The sequence below is a fragment of the Puma concolor genome, chromosome E3 (genome assembly GCF_028749965.1).
Source record: "Puma concolor isolate L17-30 chromosome E3, mPumCon1.1.hap2, whole genome shotgun sequence".
In the NCBI taxonomy this organism is placed as follows: Eukaryota; Metazoa; Chordata; class Mammalia; order Carnivora; family Felidae; genus Puma; species Puma concolor.
In genome coordinates, this window is record NC_141682.1 from 13,591,455 (window position 1) to 13,610,000 (window position 18,546).

Sequence of the window (18,546 nt, forward strand, 5' to 3'; positions counted from 1 at the left end):
GAAAACACCTAATTAGAAAATTGGATCTGTTCTTAAATTGCAAATGTGTGTACATCAAAGCGATCATAAGAATAAATTTAAGTCTGATAGTGTACATGGTTTCAGTACACATTGGCGAAATATCCTGCTGATTGCTGATTGAAAACAGTTGTTAATTCTCTACTTCACTAAATTCAGAGTGGAAAAACTTTCCTTAATAAAGAACAGATTGAGGAGATCCAAGACCTTACTGTGTGGGAATTAATGGCAGATGCATATACTGGTAGTTAAAATGTTTCATTAGATGTTAATGTCTTGCTGTGTTTTTAATTGTTCAGGAATTAGCCTCCAGAATATTAAAACCATCTGTTTGTTATCATGATGAAACAGAATGCTTAAATAGTTATTAATTTGTGTTTCTTGTCTTATTTTTTTTCAGGGATAATCTGTAAAACTTTGATCGGTTTGGAGTTTAGGGAATTTGGAATGTGGAAGTGAAAAATAATTTTAAAACACACCAGTGTCCTAAATAGCTGTAGTTTGGGGTTTTTTTCTCCCCTACCTACTGTGCATATTTTATATGTAATCCACCTACCTTCCTTCCTTCCTTCCTTCCTTCCTTCCTTCCTTCCTTCCTTCCTTCCTTCCTTCCTTCCTTCCTTCCCTCTCCTTTCCTTTCCTTTCCTTTCCTTTCCTTTCCTTTCCTTTCCTTTCCTTTCCTTTCCTTTCCTTTCCTTTCCTTTCCTTTCCTTTCCTTTCCTTCTCTTTTCTTTTCGAACATGAATTGACTCACATTTTCATGAGATTGGGATCATCATAGAGCTGATTTAGTAGTTGATTTAAACTACATGGCCACTCTTTTTTTTTTTTTTTTCCAACGTTTATTTATTTTTGGGACAGAGAGAGACAGAGCATGAATGGGGGACGGGCAGAGAGAGAGAGGGAGACACAGAATCGGAAACAGGCTCCAGGCTCTGAGCCATCAGCCCAGAGCCTGACGCGGGGCTCGAACTCACGGACTGCGAGATCGTGACCTGGCTGAAGTCGGACGCTTAACCGACTGCGCCACCCAGGCGCCCCTACATGGCCACTCTTAACATGCTGATTAGTTTACTTTTTTTTTTCTTTTTATATATATATATATATATATATATATATATATATATATATATATATATATATATATAGCTTATTGGGGGTTTTTTGTTTATTTCTGCTTTTTTTTTTCAACGTTTTATTCATTTTTTGGGGGACAGAGAGAGACAGAGCATGAACGGGCGAGGGGCAGAGAGAGAGGGAGACACAGAATCGGAAACAGGCTCCAGGCTCTGAGCCATCAGCCTGGAGCCCGACGCGGGGCTCGAACTCACGGACCGCGAGATCGTGACCTGGCTGAAGTCGGACGCTTAACCGACTGCGCCACCCAGGCGCCCCTGATTAGTTTACTTTCAAGATCAAAATAGAATTTATAAATTTGGAGGGATGAAGGGAAGCTAAATTTTTAGATTCTGTGGACCTGTTCCTCTTGCCTTGTTCCAGCAGCTGTTCATAACTACCATGGGCCGTGGCTCTTACAGAGTCAGGTGGCCTTGGTTCTGTTTTCAGCCCTTTGTGGCTTTGTTCAGAGTACTTAGTCTTTCTCAGCTTTGGATTTCTCCATCTGTAAATTGGGAAGTACAATTTAATTTTTAGAGTTTTTGTTATTCTTAGAAATAGTGTAAAGATTGTGTATTCTATCTACATAATGGGCATATTAATTGCTTTCTTTCTTGATTACGTGGAGCTCATGAGATATTTTGGGTCCTACTGAGAAATATGTTAGCTATAAGAGCAATGAGCAAACCCTTTATTTACTAGCCTTTGCTCTTGTGTCGATAGCTGAACATTGGTGGCCTTAAGTTCTTTTAAATACTTTCTTTTATTAAGATTACTTATTTACTTAGAGAGAGAGAAGGGGAGGGGCAAAGAGAGAGAGAAGGGGAGGGGCAACGAGAGAGGGAGATAGAGAACCCCAGAAACTGGCAGTGCGGAGCCCCATGTGGGGCTCAAATCCACACTGTTAGAGGGTAAAGTAGAAAAGATTTTTAAATGCTTCATATTATCCAAATTACTTAAAGTGGCAATCTCATCAACAAGGGTGTATAATACTGAGAGAGCTATTAACTTCTTTTGGTAGTGGTTTTTGACCTTTTGCTGAACAAGTACTTTTAAGAGTCTCAAATGCCAGGATGAAGATTTATTAAACTAACTATAATTATGTGCTACTTTTCATTTTATAAGCTTATACCTGACTGTCTAAAATATCTTAAATTACGTATGATCACTTTTTCAAGAACAAAATCTTCAGTAACACATTTTGGAGAATAAGGATTTTTTTTTTTTAATGTTTTTATTCTTTTTTTTTTTTTTTTTTTTTGAGAGAGACAGAGTGCAAGCAGGGGAGGGGCAGAGAGAGAGGGAGACACAGAATCCGAAGCAGGCTCCAGGCTCTGAGCTGTCAGCACAGAGCCCGAAGCGGGGCTTGAACCCACGAACGCAAGATATGACCTGGGCTGAAGTCAGTCGCTTAACCGACTGAGCCACCCAGGTGCCCCGAATAAGGATTCTTTAAAGGCTGGTTTTGTATATCACAAAAGCCCCCAAGTTTGCTAAATGTGCAGGCTACTTTTCGTGTTCTCACTCCGTTTTTGAGCTCTTCTTTTTGGCTAATCCTTGAAGACTGGCTTTCTATGACCTAGTCACACTTTGTTAATATCTCCAAGAGCCATTCTGTGGGAGATTTTGAAGGCTGACCTAACATGTTATAGATCTGAAAAGATTATACATAGTTATTAATTAAACAAATATTTATTGAGCATCTAATAAATGACAGGTATTGTTTTAGAGTGTACCTATTAACAGTGACCAAAACAGATCAAAATCCTCTGATAATGTAGCTTAGTATCTGGTTGCCATGTGGTTGAGGTAGTAGGAGTTTGGAGGAGACGGAGCACAAATAAAACAGGTGAAATAATAAGTATTACATTAGAAGGTATTAAGTAGAGGCAGGGTTGCATCCTATAATCGGGATGATCAGGGAAGCCCTCACTAAGAAAGTGACATTTAAATAAAGACTTCAGTGAACTTTGTGCCTTCTGGAGGCTGAACATTTCAGATAGCTGTTGCAGCAAGTGCAAAGGCCCTGAGGCGGAAGCATGCCTGCCTTGTTTGAGGAACAGTCAGTGAAGTTTGCTACACTGATACAGAGGGACCTAGGCCAGAGAAATAATGGGGGAACCAGATGCAGTAGGGACTACTTTGTCGGCCTTTGTGATGACCTTGGTGTTTATTATGATGATGATGGAGAGACTCTGGAAGATTTTGAGAAGTATAGCATGTGAACTGACTTTTTTAATAGGAGCACTCTGGATCTTGGGAGAAATGGACGGAAGTAGCAGGCAAGGTCACAAGCAGGGAGATCAGATAGGAAGTTGGTGTCGTAATCTAGGCAAGAGACAAAGGTAGCTTTGACTAGAGTGGTAGCTGTAGGAGTAACGATTTTGTCCTAAGCAATTAGAAAAGTAAAATTGTTATTAATAACAATTGGAAACATTGAGAGTATGGCTTTAGTCACTTTAGGTTTCAGATACCTTTTCAGTGTGTAAGTGGAATTGAAGGATGTACCTAGATTTAGAAGACTGGGTTTTGGGGAAGAGATTGAGGCTAAGAATAGAAGTTAGGCATCACCAGCACATAGATCATTTTTAAAACATTGAGACTGGATAAGATCATTAAAGGTAGTGAGTATAGGCCTAGAAAAGAAGAGGTCTAACAACTGAGCCATGGAGAACCAAACATTAAGAGTTGAGATTAAGAGGAGAAGCCAGACTGGTAAGGAGCGGCCAGAGAGGTGGGAGGAAAGTCAGGAGTAAAACAAAGTGCTTCAAGGATGCGGGAGTGATCAGTTGTGTCAGATGTTACCCGTAGGTAGATAGGACGGGAAGACAGGCACTGACAGTGATCACTAGGATCAGCATTCAGAGTTTGTTGTTGACTGGTACTGTACTGCTGTTAAAGCCAGCCAACGGGGACTTTGACGTTGCTTCCTTAAGTCATGTCCCTTCCCATAGTGGAAGAGTTCAAAGGGCCAAGGACATGTGTCCACTTGGAGCCCACCACATGCCTTCTACACACATTACTACTGATTAGCTTGGATTCCAGAATTCCAGGCCAAATGTCCTCAGTCGGACTTTGAGGGTCTGCTTGCTGGGTCCATCCTCCTGGGAGGGCACAGCACCAGAGCTCTGTGTATGCCTGAGCCCGAGCTGGGGGGCACAGCTAGTGGACTTGGGGGAAAGTGGGCAGTGTGGATGGAACCTGGAGTATGGGCTAGGACATTGCACACGGGCAGGTGAAGCTTCTTGAGAACTGCAGACAGTAACGAAAGCCAGGCATGGGCTCTCCCACACTGCCACATTCCATCAAGAAATTCAAGGAAGACAGAATTTTAAATTAAAACCTGGCCTTCAGTGTCATTACGGACATTCATTTGACAAGGTCAGAGGATAGAAATATTTTCTTTAACACTGTATTAGTGTGATATACAACTTTTCACTATTCAGTGTTTGGGTCTTTGGTCCTGAGCTCTGAAAATGCCTCTGATAGCCTGTTGTTGAGCTTGACGGGAACAATTTCATGACAGGTGAGGACAAAAGCCTCACTGGGCTGAGTTAACCAGAGAATTAGAGGAAAAGAATTGGTGATGCTGAATAAAATGTTTTCAAGAATTATTTGTAAAGGGCATGAAAGAAATGGAAAGATAGCTGGGTTCTTCTATTTGTCTTGTTTCATTTCTTTTTTCTTCTAAGGTGGGAAAAAATAGCAGCCAGGATGTTTGTACCCATAAGAAAAGGATTATATTAGTCTGCTAGGCGCCATAACAAAATACCACAGAGTGGGTAGCTTCAAAAAAACAGAAATTTATTTTCTCACAGTTCTGGTGACTAGAAGTCCGAGACCAATATGTTGGCAGATAACGGTTTTTCTGAGGCTTCTCTCCTTGCCTTGCTGGTGGTCACTTTCTCCCTGTGGTTCTCTTTTCACGTGCCTCCCTGTTGTCTCGGTGTCTCAATGGCCTCTTCTTAAAAGGACACCTGTCAGATTTGATTAGGGCCCACCCTAATGGTCTCTATCTAACTTAATTCCCTTTTTAAAGTTTGTCTCTCCAAATATAGTCACATTCTGAAGTAATTGAAATCAGGGTTGTAACATAAGAATTTTGGATGGACACAGTTCAGTCTGTAAAAGGGATCTCAGTTATTCTAGAACATGCATTTGTGGAACCCATCTCACTTAGGAAATGTCTGTGGCTTTTTTAAAAAGTTGACTATAGTGCTTGCATGGAAATAATGTAGCTTAGGACAGAATAGTCACTAATGGACGATGAGTTTAGTGATATACAGGTTACTAAGTGCTATGGACTGAATTGTGCCTCCGCCCAATTTGTATATTAAACTCCCCGTGTATTTGGAGTAAGGAAGTAATTAAGGTTAAGTGAGGTCATAAAGGGTAGGACCCTGATTAATGCACAGGAAGGGTTACTGGAGAGCCAGCTCTCCCTCTCCCCACCATGTGAGGACACAGAGACCAGGTGGCTGTCTGCCAGCCAGGAAGAGAGTTGAGCTCTCACCAGAAACTGCCCATGCTGACCTTGATCTTCTACTTCCAGCCTCCAAGACCATGAGAAAAGGTCTGTTAATGAAGCCATCAGTCTGTGGAATTTTGTTATGGCAGCCTGCGCCTAGTTGAACATTAAGATACCCAGGGATAGGGGAGGGACCCCCAGCCTTGATGAGAATTTAATATTTGATTGGACTGGAAATGTATTGGTACCAAAACAGTGGCAATTTGGGTAGAGGTTTGCTCTTAAAATTCATATCTTCAAAGTTTCGATAGCTTTTAACCAAAGTATTTTATATCCTTACGAATTCTAGATGTTCATAATCTAGCAATGAAAATGAATAGTCACTAAGTATATGGGTTAGAGGAGAATAATGCCTTTTCTGGAGATAAGGTTTTAAAACTTATTTTTATAGCAACCTTAAAATGTATACTAAAATAGAGATAATAGTGTAATAAACCCACATGTGTATGCTCATCGTCCAACCTCAGCAATTAAGACATGTCTCATCTTATTTCATCAGTATCCCTTCTCCCCCCAGCCACCTCCCCACAGGTGCTATTCTCCCTATCGCCTGCATTACTTTGAAAAAAGTAAACCCCAAATAGCAACTCATTTCAATCATAAATATTTCAGTATGTAGCTACAAAAAGCTTGCCCTTTTTCTTGTACCTATATCAAAATATAAACAGTTTGTAATATCATCAATACCTGGTCAGTGGACATATTTTTGAGTTTGTCTCATAATTTTTCAGCACTTTCCTCAAATTAGGTTGAAAACAAGATCTGTTCCTGTCAGAGTGTTGAGGTGCCCTACCTGTTATCCCATATCTACTTTTCTGTGCTTACTTTGCAATTTATTCTTTGAGGGAATCTGGCAATTGATGGATTTTGCTGATTTTGTATCCCCTGTTACATAGTTTAACACTTGCCCCTATCCCTTACATTTCTTGTAAGTTTGTGTTATAATCTGTGGTAAATCAGATTCAGGTTTGATTTTTTAGGGAGGTGGGGGTGGGGGTGGGGTGGGGTGATGTGTTCTCATATCAGGAGACATACATTATCTGGTTTTCTCTCTTTTTAGGTTATGGAAGCCAATGATGCTTGATTCCTTACTTTATTTTTTTTTTTTTTTCATTATCACAAGGTGCTCCGAAGATAACCAATAAGGCATATTTGTTGGTTTTCTTTTAATGTAATTGTTTATTTGTATAACCATAATTGATAGGTTTCAATTCTCTGTGAATATCAATTCCATTATGATATTGATAATAAAGTCCCATCTGTGATTAGTGGAAGCGCCTCAAATTTGGATTGCAAGTCTCTTTGCCATGGTCTTTCTGGGATGACAAGATGTGTCAGACTCACCTTACATATTTCTTTCCTTAGACCTCTGTTGGCTATTTTTTCATGGTAGAATGGGAAAAATAAAACACATATTCTGTGTTTGAGGTGATGGTTATTTTAAAGAATGCCAGGACATTTAGAAAGTTGTTTGAAAACATGTTTTCTTATAGAAAAATATTAAGTTATGTGTATTTGTTATTTTTGTATATTCATCCTCACCAAACAATTAATATGGTCTCAGAATTTCTTTTTATTAATCAAAATCTCATTATCAGAGGTCTAGAAACTTTGCCAAAGCAGTCAGACATTCCTCCATCAAGTTACTGCATTGCTCATGTGTACTGCATGTGAATTTCCGAGGTAATTGGAAAATAGATTTATCTTTTAGTCCACAGTCATACTCAAGGAATGCCAAACATCTTCTGTTCATTCAGGCTTTTCTCTTTAATTCCATTCTTGTACTTCCTTCCCCCATTTCCCTATAGTTTAGACTTCCTTTTCGGTAGAAAATGAAGTCAGGTATGTTATCATGTTTTTGTCAACATAATTCAACCTAGAAATAGTACCCAAGTTGTAGATAGAGAGATGTGAGTTGTATATCAAGCCTTGCTATTTACACTTCCATTCTCTTCCCTTCACATTATTAAGTTATAAAGAAATAGTATCGTAATAGCCTCTTGGCTAAATCATAGAGAGTTATGATTCTCTTGATAAGCTGTAGAACATTATTAAGTTCTGCTGTCTGGGTCGAGTGTCTATTGGAAGGATATCAAAGTTGGTCAGATTGCACTTGATTGTCTTAATTGCTTCTTGTTTATGTTCGAAACTATGCAGTTAGATTGATCTTGGCTCATTTTCCTCTCTTTATTAACTTTCAGGGTTTATTTTTACTGCGTGAAGTCCACTGAACTCCTTTAAGTGTTGAATAATACATGTGATTGACAAGTGGAAGTACTTCAGTAGTTTCCATTTTCCAGCTAATAACGCAACCTTCAAGTTATCATCAGTGAAATACCTTAAATATTTATTTGGGAACATCACTGTAACATTCAGATAAATAGCACTCCAAAGTCCAGGCATATCCAAGAACCCTATCTTATTTTGCATTAGTGAAACTTTACTAATTCCATTGGAATGATTTTATGATAAATGGATTTAGAAGCAATTTCTCCTTTTCTTGTCTTTGTAAACCCACTGTGGTAGGCAGAATTCCAAGATGGCCCTCAGGACACGTGCCTCCTGTTTACTCCAGTTAGATTTGTATATAGCATAGTTGACTTAAAGAAAGGGAGTTGTCTTCTGTGAGCCTGACCTAATCAGTAAAGTCTTTAACAGGGAATGGTTTCTGGAGTAAGAGGTGAAAATGATAGCACCTTTTACTTTTTAAAATAAACCACCTTATTGAAATATAAGTTACATGGCATGAAATCCACTTATTGTAAGTGTACAATTTAATGAGTTTTAGTAAATTTATAGAGTTGTATGAGCATCACCATACTCCAATTTTAGAACTTTGCCATCAACTCAAAAATTTCCCTTATGCCCATTTGCAGATTGGTGGACTCTTACATTCTTATGAAAGATTCTGTTAGAACTCGGTGAACTACCCTTTATTTTATTATTAAATTTAATTTGTGTATTTCATCAAATTTTTGCAGCTTTTTTAATGAAAAAATCATTCTGTAGTTCCCTTTGTGTTTCATTATTGGATTTTGGCATAAATTCACTTTGCACATTTTTCTTAATGCTCTGAATCAAATTTTGCTAAAATTTTTTAAATGTTTGGGGCACCTGGGTGACTCAGTTGGTTAAGCCTCTGACTTCGGCTCAAGTCATGATCTCATAGTTCGTGGGTTCAAGCCCCACGTCGGGCTCTGTGCTGACAGCTTAGAGCCTGGAGCCTCCTTCGGATTCTGTGTCTCCCTGTCTGCCCCTCCCCCCTCTTTCAAAAGAAAAAAAAAACTTAAAATTTGTTTTAATTGAAATATTTTTAAAAGTTTAAACTATTTGGTTATGATTTTGACAGTACCACATAGAATGTTTAGTACTATAATTTAGACATGTGTTTATTCTCACATTTTTATAGTACTCGTATTCTTATATTTTACATTATATAATATTATATAATTATTCTATTATATTATTATGTTTGATTGTATTTGATTTTGTTCTTTATCACTTTTTTCTTCAATTTGTAAGCAGTATGTCCCTCTAAATTCTGTGAGTTTCACTCCCATTTATACTCTAGTTTAGTAATTGTGTACAGTATTTCAGTTTCCAATTCATTATGTACTTTTCACTTTTGGAATCTCTTTTCTTTATTTGTCCCTGTAGTTGCTTTTTTGTCTTCTTTCTTTTTGATCTCTATAACTAGGCTCTTTACTTACTATTACTGTCCACTTTACAAAATAAAGTCTCTGAGTTAACCTCTAGTACAGAATTTACAGCACCCTGTAAATTTTTTTATCTTATGTATTTATAATTTTATTTTCTAAACTTTTAAATGGTGTTTTTATGATTCTGACTTTGACTCAACTGTGATTATGGAGACAACTTTTAAAAATATGTTTTAAAGATTTTTAAAAATCTCTAGGTGATAGGGATATTTATTTATTTAGAGGAAAATTTTATTTATTTATTTATTTATTTATTTATTTATTTTTAAAGTTTAATTCTTTTTTTTTTTATTTTTTTTTCAACGTTTATTTATTTTTGGGACAGAGAGAGACAGAGCATGAATGGGCGAGGGGCAGAGAGAGAGGGAGACACAGAATCGGAAACAGGCTCCAGGCTCTGAGCCATCAGCCCAGAGCCCGACGCGGGGCTCGAACTCACAGACCGTGAGATTGTGACCTGGCTGAAGTCGGATGCTTAACCGACTGCGCCACCCAGGCGCCCCTATTTTTTTTTTTTTAATATAACTTATTGGCAAGTTAGCTAACATACAGTGTATACAGTGTGCTCTTGGCTTTGGGAGTAGATTCCCATGATTCATCACTTACATTAAATTGTTATTAATTTTTATCATAGAGGAGGCTGCTCATGTGATTTCTACATTTTGAAATTTATTCTGATATTCTTTGTGGCCTAGTCTATCTTCAGTTGGTGCTGATGTCCTATGGGTATGCTCAAAGACGTGGTCTCTGGTAATCACCAAATTTATTACATATTGGCTCAAACTGAGTCTTTTAGCATCTGTGTCTTTTTCTATTGCTCTGTTTTCTGCCTTCCTGATTAATAGGATGCTAAAGAGTCCCCTCTTGATTTCCTCGATTACTTAACATACTTCTTTACTTTATACATTGGCATAAAAAGCTTATAACTCAACCCTTCAGTATAAAGTACAGACCTATGAAGGGTAAAGATGTTATCTCTTATCACTGTAAAATGGCTGTCTTTGACATATGACTTCACCTAACCATTTAATCCTTTGTCTTTTTTTTCCCCTCTTTTTTTAAACCTAGGAGTTCTAACTAACAAATAATTGGATATTCATTTTTTCATTTATTCATTTATTTATTTAACCTCACAAATAGTAGATGTTCTTGCTGTTTTAAAAAATGGGGCTTAATCCATATATGTTATTATTATAACCAACATACTTATATGTTTTTGCTATCTTGCTATTTCCCTTATTTTCCAGATATTCCCAATTGAGAGTATTGATTATAATTTTGATCCTTTTATATTTGATAATGATTTAGAAGACATTATTTTTAGTATCTAAATTTTACCAGTGGTTAACTGTAAGATTATCAAATCCTTACTTAAAACTTTCTCTACTTATTGAAGACAATAACAAGATAATTTCTGATTCTGTGATCCCGGAGAAATTTTACACAAATTTCTTGCCCTTAGTTTCCAGAATTTATGTTTACCTTTTAGGCACAACTTGTTATAGTGTATGTTTAAAAGTACAATATATTATTAATGTCCTAAAATGTTTTTTCTATTCAAATTTATAATTTTGTTTGTATTTCCTGTTAGCTTATTTTGATGTGTCAGCTTTTCATTAAGTAGTTTAGTTCTCTTTCTCTTATCTTAAGTACCTTTTAAAACTCAAGGAATAAGACAATACAAATGCACTACAGCCACTCTGAAAAACAGTATGGAAGTTCCTTAAAAAATTAAAAATAGAAATACCCTATGATCCAACAATCATACCATTGGGTATTTACCCAAAGGAAATACTAATTTGAAAAGTTACATGCACCCACATCTTTATTATGGCATTATTTATAAGACCCAAAATATGGAAGCAACCCACATATTTATTGATAGATAGGTGAATAGATAAAGATGTGACACACGTGCACGTGTGTGTGTGCGCGCGCACACACACACACACACACACACACACACACACGAAATGGACTATTACACAGTCATGTAAAAGAATGAGATCCTGTCATTTACAACAACATGGATGGACCTAGAAGGTATTATACTAGATGAGATAAGTCGGACCAAGAAAGACAAATATATTATTTCACTCAGAAGTGTAATCTAAGTAACAAATGAATAAAGGTATCAAAAACAGAGTCGTACCTATAAATACGTAGAACAAGGTGATGTTTGGCAGAGGGAAGTGGGATGAGTGAATGGGCAAAATGGGTGAAGGGGAGTGGGTATTACAGGTTGCCAGTTATAGAATGAATACATTCTAGGAATAAAAGGTACAGCATAAGGAATATAGTCAATGGTATTATAATAGAATTGTATGGTGACACCTGCATTTGTGGGCAGAATAACATATGGAGATGTTGAATCACTAGGTTGTACCTGAAATTAATAAAACATTGTGTGTCAACTCTACTCAAATAAAAAATAAAAAAATATAGTACAAATTCAACCCAATCTATGGGGAATATTTCAACAAATGGGAAGAGTTTCGTTTTGGGAAAAAAAACACAAACGTTTTTACAAGATTAAATACTTGCCATTTTGATGTTAGTGAAGGCATGTTACAAAATTTCATTGAAAAATAGACAAGTCTGTGCTTATTGACACATTTTTAAAACATTGTGTGAAGTTCATTCAGATCCCTGCAGGAAAACTCAGCAGTCAGACATAGGATTTATGCTGCTTTGAGGGACCAAAATGGTGGTAGGAGGTTACTTTTGGATGCTTTTCTGCATTGCAGTGCATAATTCACATCATTCCGCTTGAGTTTCAGGCATTGGTATCATCTCCACATACTTTATCCTTCTGCGAATTTTGTTTGAAGAGTTAATGACACCCACAGAGCATCTAGCATCTTGAACTCTCCATACTCAAGCTGAAGAGTGGCAGAGCCTGGGTCACAAATCTTGGCAGGTGTATACAGAATTCCTCCACCTTCACTGAGTCCAGCGTGATGGGATTTCGTTACATGTTCATTAGCAGCGATAAAACCATGGATCGTTATTTTCCTAATTAGCCATTAATAACAGTTAACTCTAACGACATAACAGCTTCAGAGTTTTTGATTGTATTGTTGACAATGAAGTCAAATGGAAAACAACTCATCTTATATATTATAAAAGTTGTTAATCTTATTGATAGGATCATTACCACTCATGCCAGATACTAGCTTCCTTTTTATTTCATCTGTTTTGTTCTAATTCTGATGCCAAAATTGTATAATATTCTAATGAGAAGACAATTCTGGAAATGAGTGAATCACATTAATTTTTAAATAAACAAGGTATTTTAGCGTATCTAAAAAATGGTAGTAAGAAATCTCATTGCATCTGTTATAGCAATAGCTTTCTTACAACAGCCGCCATGGGTGCTAGGACAAATCAATGCAAGCGGATCGATTTTTCTTAGGTCTTTAAATGTTTAAGCCAGCACCTGGCCTTTGTAATGTCTCTTGGTTGTAGGTAATAGCTGGGAATTTCAGGTGAAGGATTACAACTTCTAAGTTAGCTGTGCTACCCCAAATGATCCATTGGATATGGCTGAAAATGCCAGTTTTAAATGTATTCATGGGATTAGGAGTGAATACTTCTTTGCCTGAAATCTTGTGGTTTAGCTTTAGTACTTACTGTAGTCAGTCCATTTCTTTGAAATATTGAGCTGTCTGACAGCTTAAAATCCTAAGTTTCCTTTAAACTTGAGCCTGGCTTTGGAGGAGAAAAGGGCAGTGTGGGGGCGGATTTTATGTAAGGCTCTCCAAAGAGAATTCACTGATGTGCTTTTGCTGGAAGGGCACAGGGAAGGCAAGGAAACTGGTTCATCTCAGTCCTTCTTGGGTTTTGCCCTTAGCCTAGATCAACATTTAGTCAGATAATTTACATCAGAGCCACTGAAGTCTCTTGTTGGGCCTGTTAAAGTCATCATTTTCCTTCTGTGAAGAAATATGGAAGAGATCCAAATGCCATGTCCAGATTTTGGTAAGCCAGGTGGATATCAGGAGAAGTCTTCATGCTCTTATGCTGTTAATTCCCTACGGGATGTTTATCTCGTCTAGGTTGAGGGGCTGAGTTTTTATAAACACCTCTTGACCAATATCACTTTGTGAGACTTCTTTTTTTGTGTGTGAATTAAGTCAGGTACCACAAATATATTAAAAACATACTCTGTAGAGAATATTCATATCCTTCAGACTTCATTATTTCCACACGAAATGCTAACATACTAAATAGGTTCTAAGAAGTAAAATGAAGAGAGCGGTAAGCTGTACAGACATGGACTGAGTCCTAGATATCTTGCTTAATTCTGAGCATATTATTTGCTCTATTTGTTTCTTCATTCACTCATTGGAAGTAGCATTACCTGCCTTTACTTAAGTCAGAGGTCCAGGGAGATGAAAATTATGACATTGCCTATAAGTTAGAGTACCTGTTCCACATACAGATTTTATCACCAGTCAGATGCATGTAATAACAGTAAGCCTTTTCATACTTGAAAGTATATAATTATCAGAGGCGTTTAATGAAGAATGATATACTAGCTAAACTTTGAAGGCATACATCAAAAAATATATCTAGAAAGAAGGAGCTCTTCAAAAACCATAGCGGGTCATATCTGAGCATTAAAAACAATCTTGACCTGAAATGCACAGAGAAGGGTAGGGTGAGCTTTACTGGTTGAGGAAATCTAGTGTGAATACATAGGTGCAGGATGGAAATGGACATGACATGTTCAGGAAATTGAGAGAAAGTGATGTTCATTTTAGATTAAATTCCCCTTTATTATAAGTGTAAAAATGAAAATTTGAAGAGAATGACAATATTCTGAACTTCATTCCATAGTAATAAGAAAAGGCTCATATAGCTTGCATCTGAATTAACTTAGAATTAGCAGGTTTAGCAGTAATTTAGAAGGAAACCAAGTACTTAAGGGCCCAGGAGGATACAAAGTAAAATGAGTATCATTTTTCTGGGTTCCATTAGACAAGACTTCTGGAGAAAGGGAGTTTTAGAAGAAAGTGATAAAAGTGCATTTGTAGAAAGGCTGAAAGCAAAAAACGAATGCTCTGTATAGTGGGGATTTGGGGACAGCTTATTAGCCGGTGTGACCCAGAGTGGGACCTGAACTGCAGTTTTTAAAGAAGCACATTAGACCAGGAATGTGGATTTAGATTCATTCTCCATTTGTCTTGCTTCACATTCCCCCTTGGCCCCGGAGCCACACGAAAACCTGCAGGCAAAAATTGTGCTACCTATTACCTGTTCTTCTCTCTGAAATTCCCTCCTTCCCAGAAGTGTGGGGCTTATGTTTTGTTTGAGACTTTCCATGTCTGATCCGTGCACCCCTCTGTAATGTTTCTTCCAATTTCCTCCCAGAAGGAAATCTCTGTTTCAGATAAGACTCCTTCTGATCATTTCCTAGCATGTTGCTTTCCCTGCCTTTGCTTTCTGTCTTTCTCCTGTCAAGAGTATCTTCCCCTCTCCTCTCAGCTGTATGAGCTCAATCCACTTTGAAAATCCAAGGCTTCAGAGGTTACCTTTCTTCCTTCTTTTTGGTGTTACATTTAGCATGTGTTTCCTTGTGTTATTATATTTGCTTGCCTCGCCGTCTTTCCCTTGCGAGATTAAGAACATTGTGAAAGGGCTGTATGTTATAACCTGCATCAGATTGCTTGGGGTCTCTCCAAAGGTGGTTGCTGATGATAGCATCATAGACTAATGGTCCATATGTGGGGGACTCATAGTCCCATATAGACTAATCGTTTGCAGTTCTGTGTGTTTATTCATTTCAGTGGAATATCAGAGCTGGGTAAACGTGTAGAAACTGCCAATATGTAAGCTTCATAAGATTAGAGACTTTTTACCCTTTTTTTTTTTTTTTTGGTTTAGCATCATATTTTCAGCTCTTACTACCAGGCCTAGATGCCACACTCAATACATATTTGTTGAATGAGTGCTGGCTAATATCCTTAAGCTGTAGGTCTTAATTTGGCACTCTTAAATATCTGACAGGGGACCTCCACAGTGTTGTCTCAGAAATCAGGATCATTGTCTTCTTGGTGGTTGAACAATAACATAGAGCATCTCATCATTTTCTCCTAGAAGAAGACATTGTCTTTTGTTCTGTTTTGTTGTATTCTTTCTTCAGAGGAGGACAGGGGAAATAAGGCGGGCCCCCAGAGTTGGTGTAATCTGGCTTTAATTCATTGTGTTTGGTCTTTATATTATTGACAAAAATGCCCCAGTGGAATAGAGGAAAAATCAGAGGGAAGATTAATTTCCAGGATTCATGGACCTTTGTTAGATTTTTTTTTCAGGGTGTGTGTGTGTGTGTGTGTGTGTGTGTGTGTGTGTGTGTGTGTGTGTGTTTAGGCTTATTCACTCAGATTTACATTGACATTTTATGGTATATGTTTTGCTTAGCCTGCCCTCTGTGTTTCTTCCTGCGTCCGCTTGCCTGGCACTACTCAGAAGCTGAGAAGAATGTTCAAATGCAGGACCTTAAGTTGTTCACTTTGACAAGACCTGAAGAACAGTTGTGTGAGGAGACCACTGACTTTGTTCTTTCTCCTCTTTTCTTTTGCCTTTAGCTGAAGCCAGGCCAGAACAGCTGCAGGGACAGTGACAGTGAAAGCGCCAGCGGAGAATCCAAGGGCTTCCACAGGAGCAGCTCCCGGGAAAGGCTCAGTGATGTAAGTGGGGAAGAAGAAAAATCAAACAAAACCACCAGACCACACATCCCCTGTGTCAAGTCTCAGTTTCCCAGCACCACCATCCCTTCCTGTCACTTTGTCTATGCACACAGTACAGTCCACCCTGTCTGGCATCGTGTTGGAGCCTGGCGAGATACTTTCCTTCTGTTTTCTAGTTTGACCTAAAATGTGCTTTACTACTTGTTAGGTGGGCGGGAGTACTTGTGGCCTTAGGAATAAGAGATTACAAGGGGAAGTGGTAATATTTTCAGTGTCAATGTTGCAAATGAAAAAAGTAGTCCAGCAGTGCTACCACTGGAAGATGACATCATTTAACTTTGGGCTTTTTGTAATATCTTTGCCCGTGACGTTGGTAAACGTCCCTGTCTGTCATTTGATTCCTGTTAGAGAGGATGGGTAACCACCCACCTACTTGGCAAGAGAAGGAGTTTTATTTCCTGACTGATTTGCAAAGGAAGAATCCTTGTGATAACACACCGTACCTCCTGAGGGCTCTGTCACCCCCCTAGACCTGCCTCTTCCCACTCTGCAGCCTCCTGCCTGCCAACAGGGCAGATCCCCTTTTGCCACCTCCCGAGAGCACCTGATCCTCTGGGCTCTCTTTTCTTCTATCCTAACATGTCACATGACAAGATTCTTGACCCATCTTTACCCCCTGAAAGCAACACTTGGAAGCTTTCTTATAAAATGACCATTCAGGGAGAAGTTTTTATTAGTAGTGACAACAAAGGAACATTCACAGATTAAGTGAGATAGTACTCTCAAGAAAGAGACAGAAATTCAGAGTCTCTGAGTTTTAAGAAGAATAAGCAGAATTAGGACATATAATAAGGAGCAGAAACCTTTTGGCCTTTGTCTTCCTTTTTTTAATTGATTTTTAAACAGTTTTTTTTTAATATTTTTGATACTTGAGAGAGAGAGAGAGAGAGAGAGAGAGAGAGAGCATGAGTGAGCGAGGGAGGGGCAGAGAGAGAGGGAGACACAGAATCCAAAGCAGTCTCCAGGCTTCATGCTGTCAGCACAGACCCCAGAGCCCAGTGCGTGATCAAACCCCCAAGCTGCAAGACCATGACCTGAGCCAAAGTCGGTCACTTAACCGACTGAGCCACCCAGACGCCCCTCTGTTTTTTAATACTCTAAAGCAGTTGTCTTCATCATGGTGTACAAGATGATCCAGTGTGTTGCAAGAAAAAAACATATTAGAACTTATTTATTTTGTGTCTAAAAACAAAGGAAATTAAACTTTCCTAATACTTAATTTAATGAGGTGGGAGTAGTTCATGTATATAATTTATAAACACATGTATTTTAGGAGTGTGCTCAAAACTTTAAGGGGTGTTCCTCAGCATAAAAGGTTAGAGAGCACTGCACAACTTTGCGTCATTCCTGTAATCGTCTCCCATCCATTTCTCCATCATCCAAGGTAGACCCTCTCAGGACACAGCCATCTTCCTCCACCTCTCAGGAAAATTTGAGAGATTTACAGTGAGAGTTGATATAGAGAACATTGACTTCTGGAAAGAATTAAGTGGAATAAACAAAGTATAATTATTTCTTTGGTACTCTTAATGTCTTAATTGTAATTAATTGCATCCCATTCTTCTAATAAGGTTTAATATCCATTATACAACTAATACTAACTCAGTCTTTTGCTGTGTGAGTATGTCTGTGTATAAGAATATTTCTTTGTGTGTTTTTATATTTCATTAACTTTGTGATGGAACTATAAATTATAATAATAAAACCGTAATAGTAAGAAATAGTAAGAAATAGTTGAATACAGTAAGTATTCAATACAGTAAGAAATACTAAGTTGTTAACAATACTGAATACTTACATAGCTCCTCTGAGATTTAATTTTTAAATTTTATTTTAAAGAGCACATTCATGTGCAAGCAGGGCAGGGGGCAGAGAGAGAGAGAGAATCTTTTTTTTTTTTTTTAATTTGAGAGAGAGCACGCAAGTAGGGGAGAGGGGCAGAGGGGGAGGGAGGGGCGGAAGGAGGTGGGGAGACACAGAGACAGAGAGAGAATATCTGAAGCAGACTCCATGCTCAGTGAAGGTGCCCCCTGTTTTGATTTTAATATGAGATCTTACTAACCCTGGAAATTTTGCCAGGATTATTCCAGTTAATCATAATTTCGTCACAGAGTAGAGAAATGAAAACCATGTTAAGTCAGGGGACAGGAGTACAGTATTGTGCAGTCATTGAGATCTTTTGACTGGTTGCCTTGAATTCACTTTTCATTAGATAAAAAGAAATATGCAAGAGATATCCTGCATTTATGGTTAGGAAGACAATATCATTGAGATGTCAATCCTACCCGGAGCAACGTACAGATTCTGGGCAATTCCTCTGAAAATTCCAGCATCCTTTTTTTGCAAACAGGAGAAAGCAGATACTCACATTTAATGTGGAATGGCATGAAACCTTAGTAGTCAACACAATCTT

General features: G+C 38.0%; 1 protein-coding gene across 7 annotated transcripts in view; it reads left to right on the top strand.

Annotated features, from left to right (window-relative positions):
- AUTS2 (activator of transcription and developmental regulator AUTS2) overlaps positions 1-18,546 on the top strand; it is a 1,118,163-nt gene that overhangs the window by 482,442 nt on the left and 617,175 nt on the right. For all 7 annotated transcript variants that reach the window (XM_086691880.1, XM_086691883.1, XM_086691882.1 and 4 more), the window contains one exon: positions 15,972-16,073. In XM_086691880.1, the coding sequence (XP_086548006.1) occupies positions 15,972-16,073 (102 nt within the window). The remainder of the gene's footprint in view (positions 1-15,971; positions 16,074-18,546) is intronic.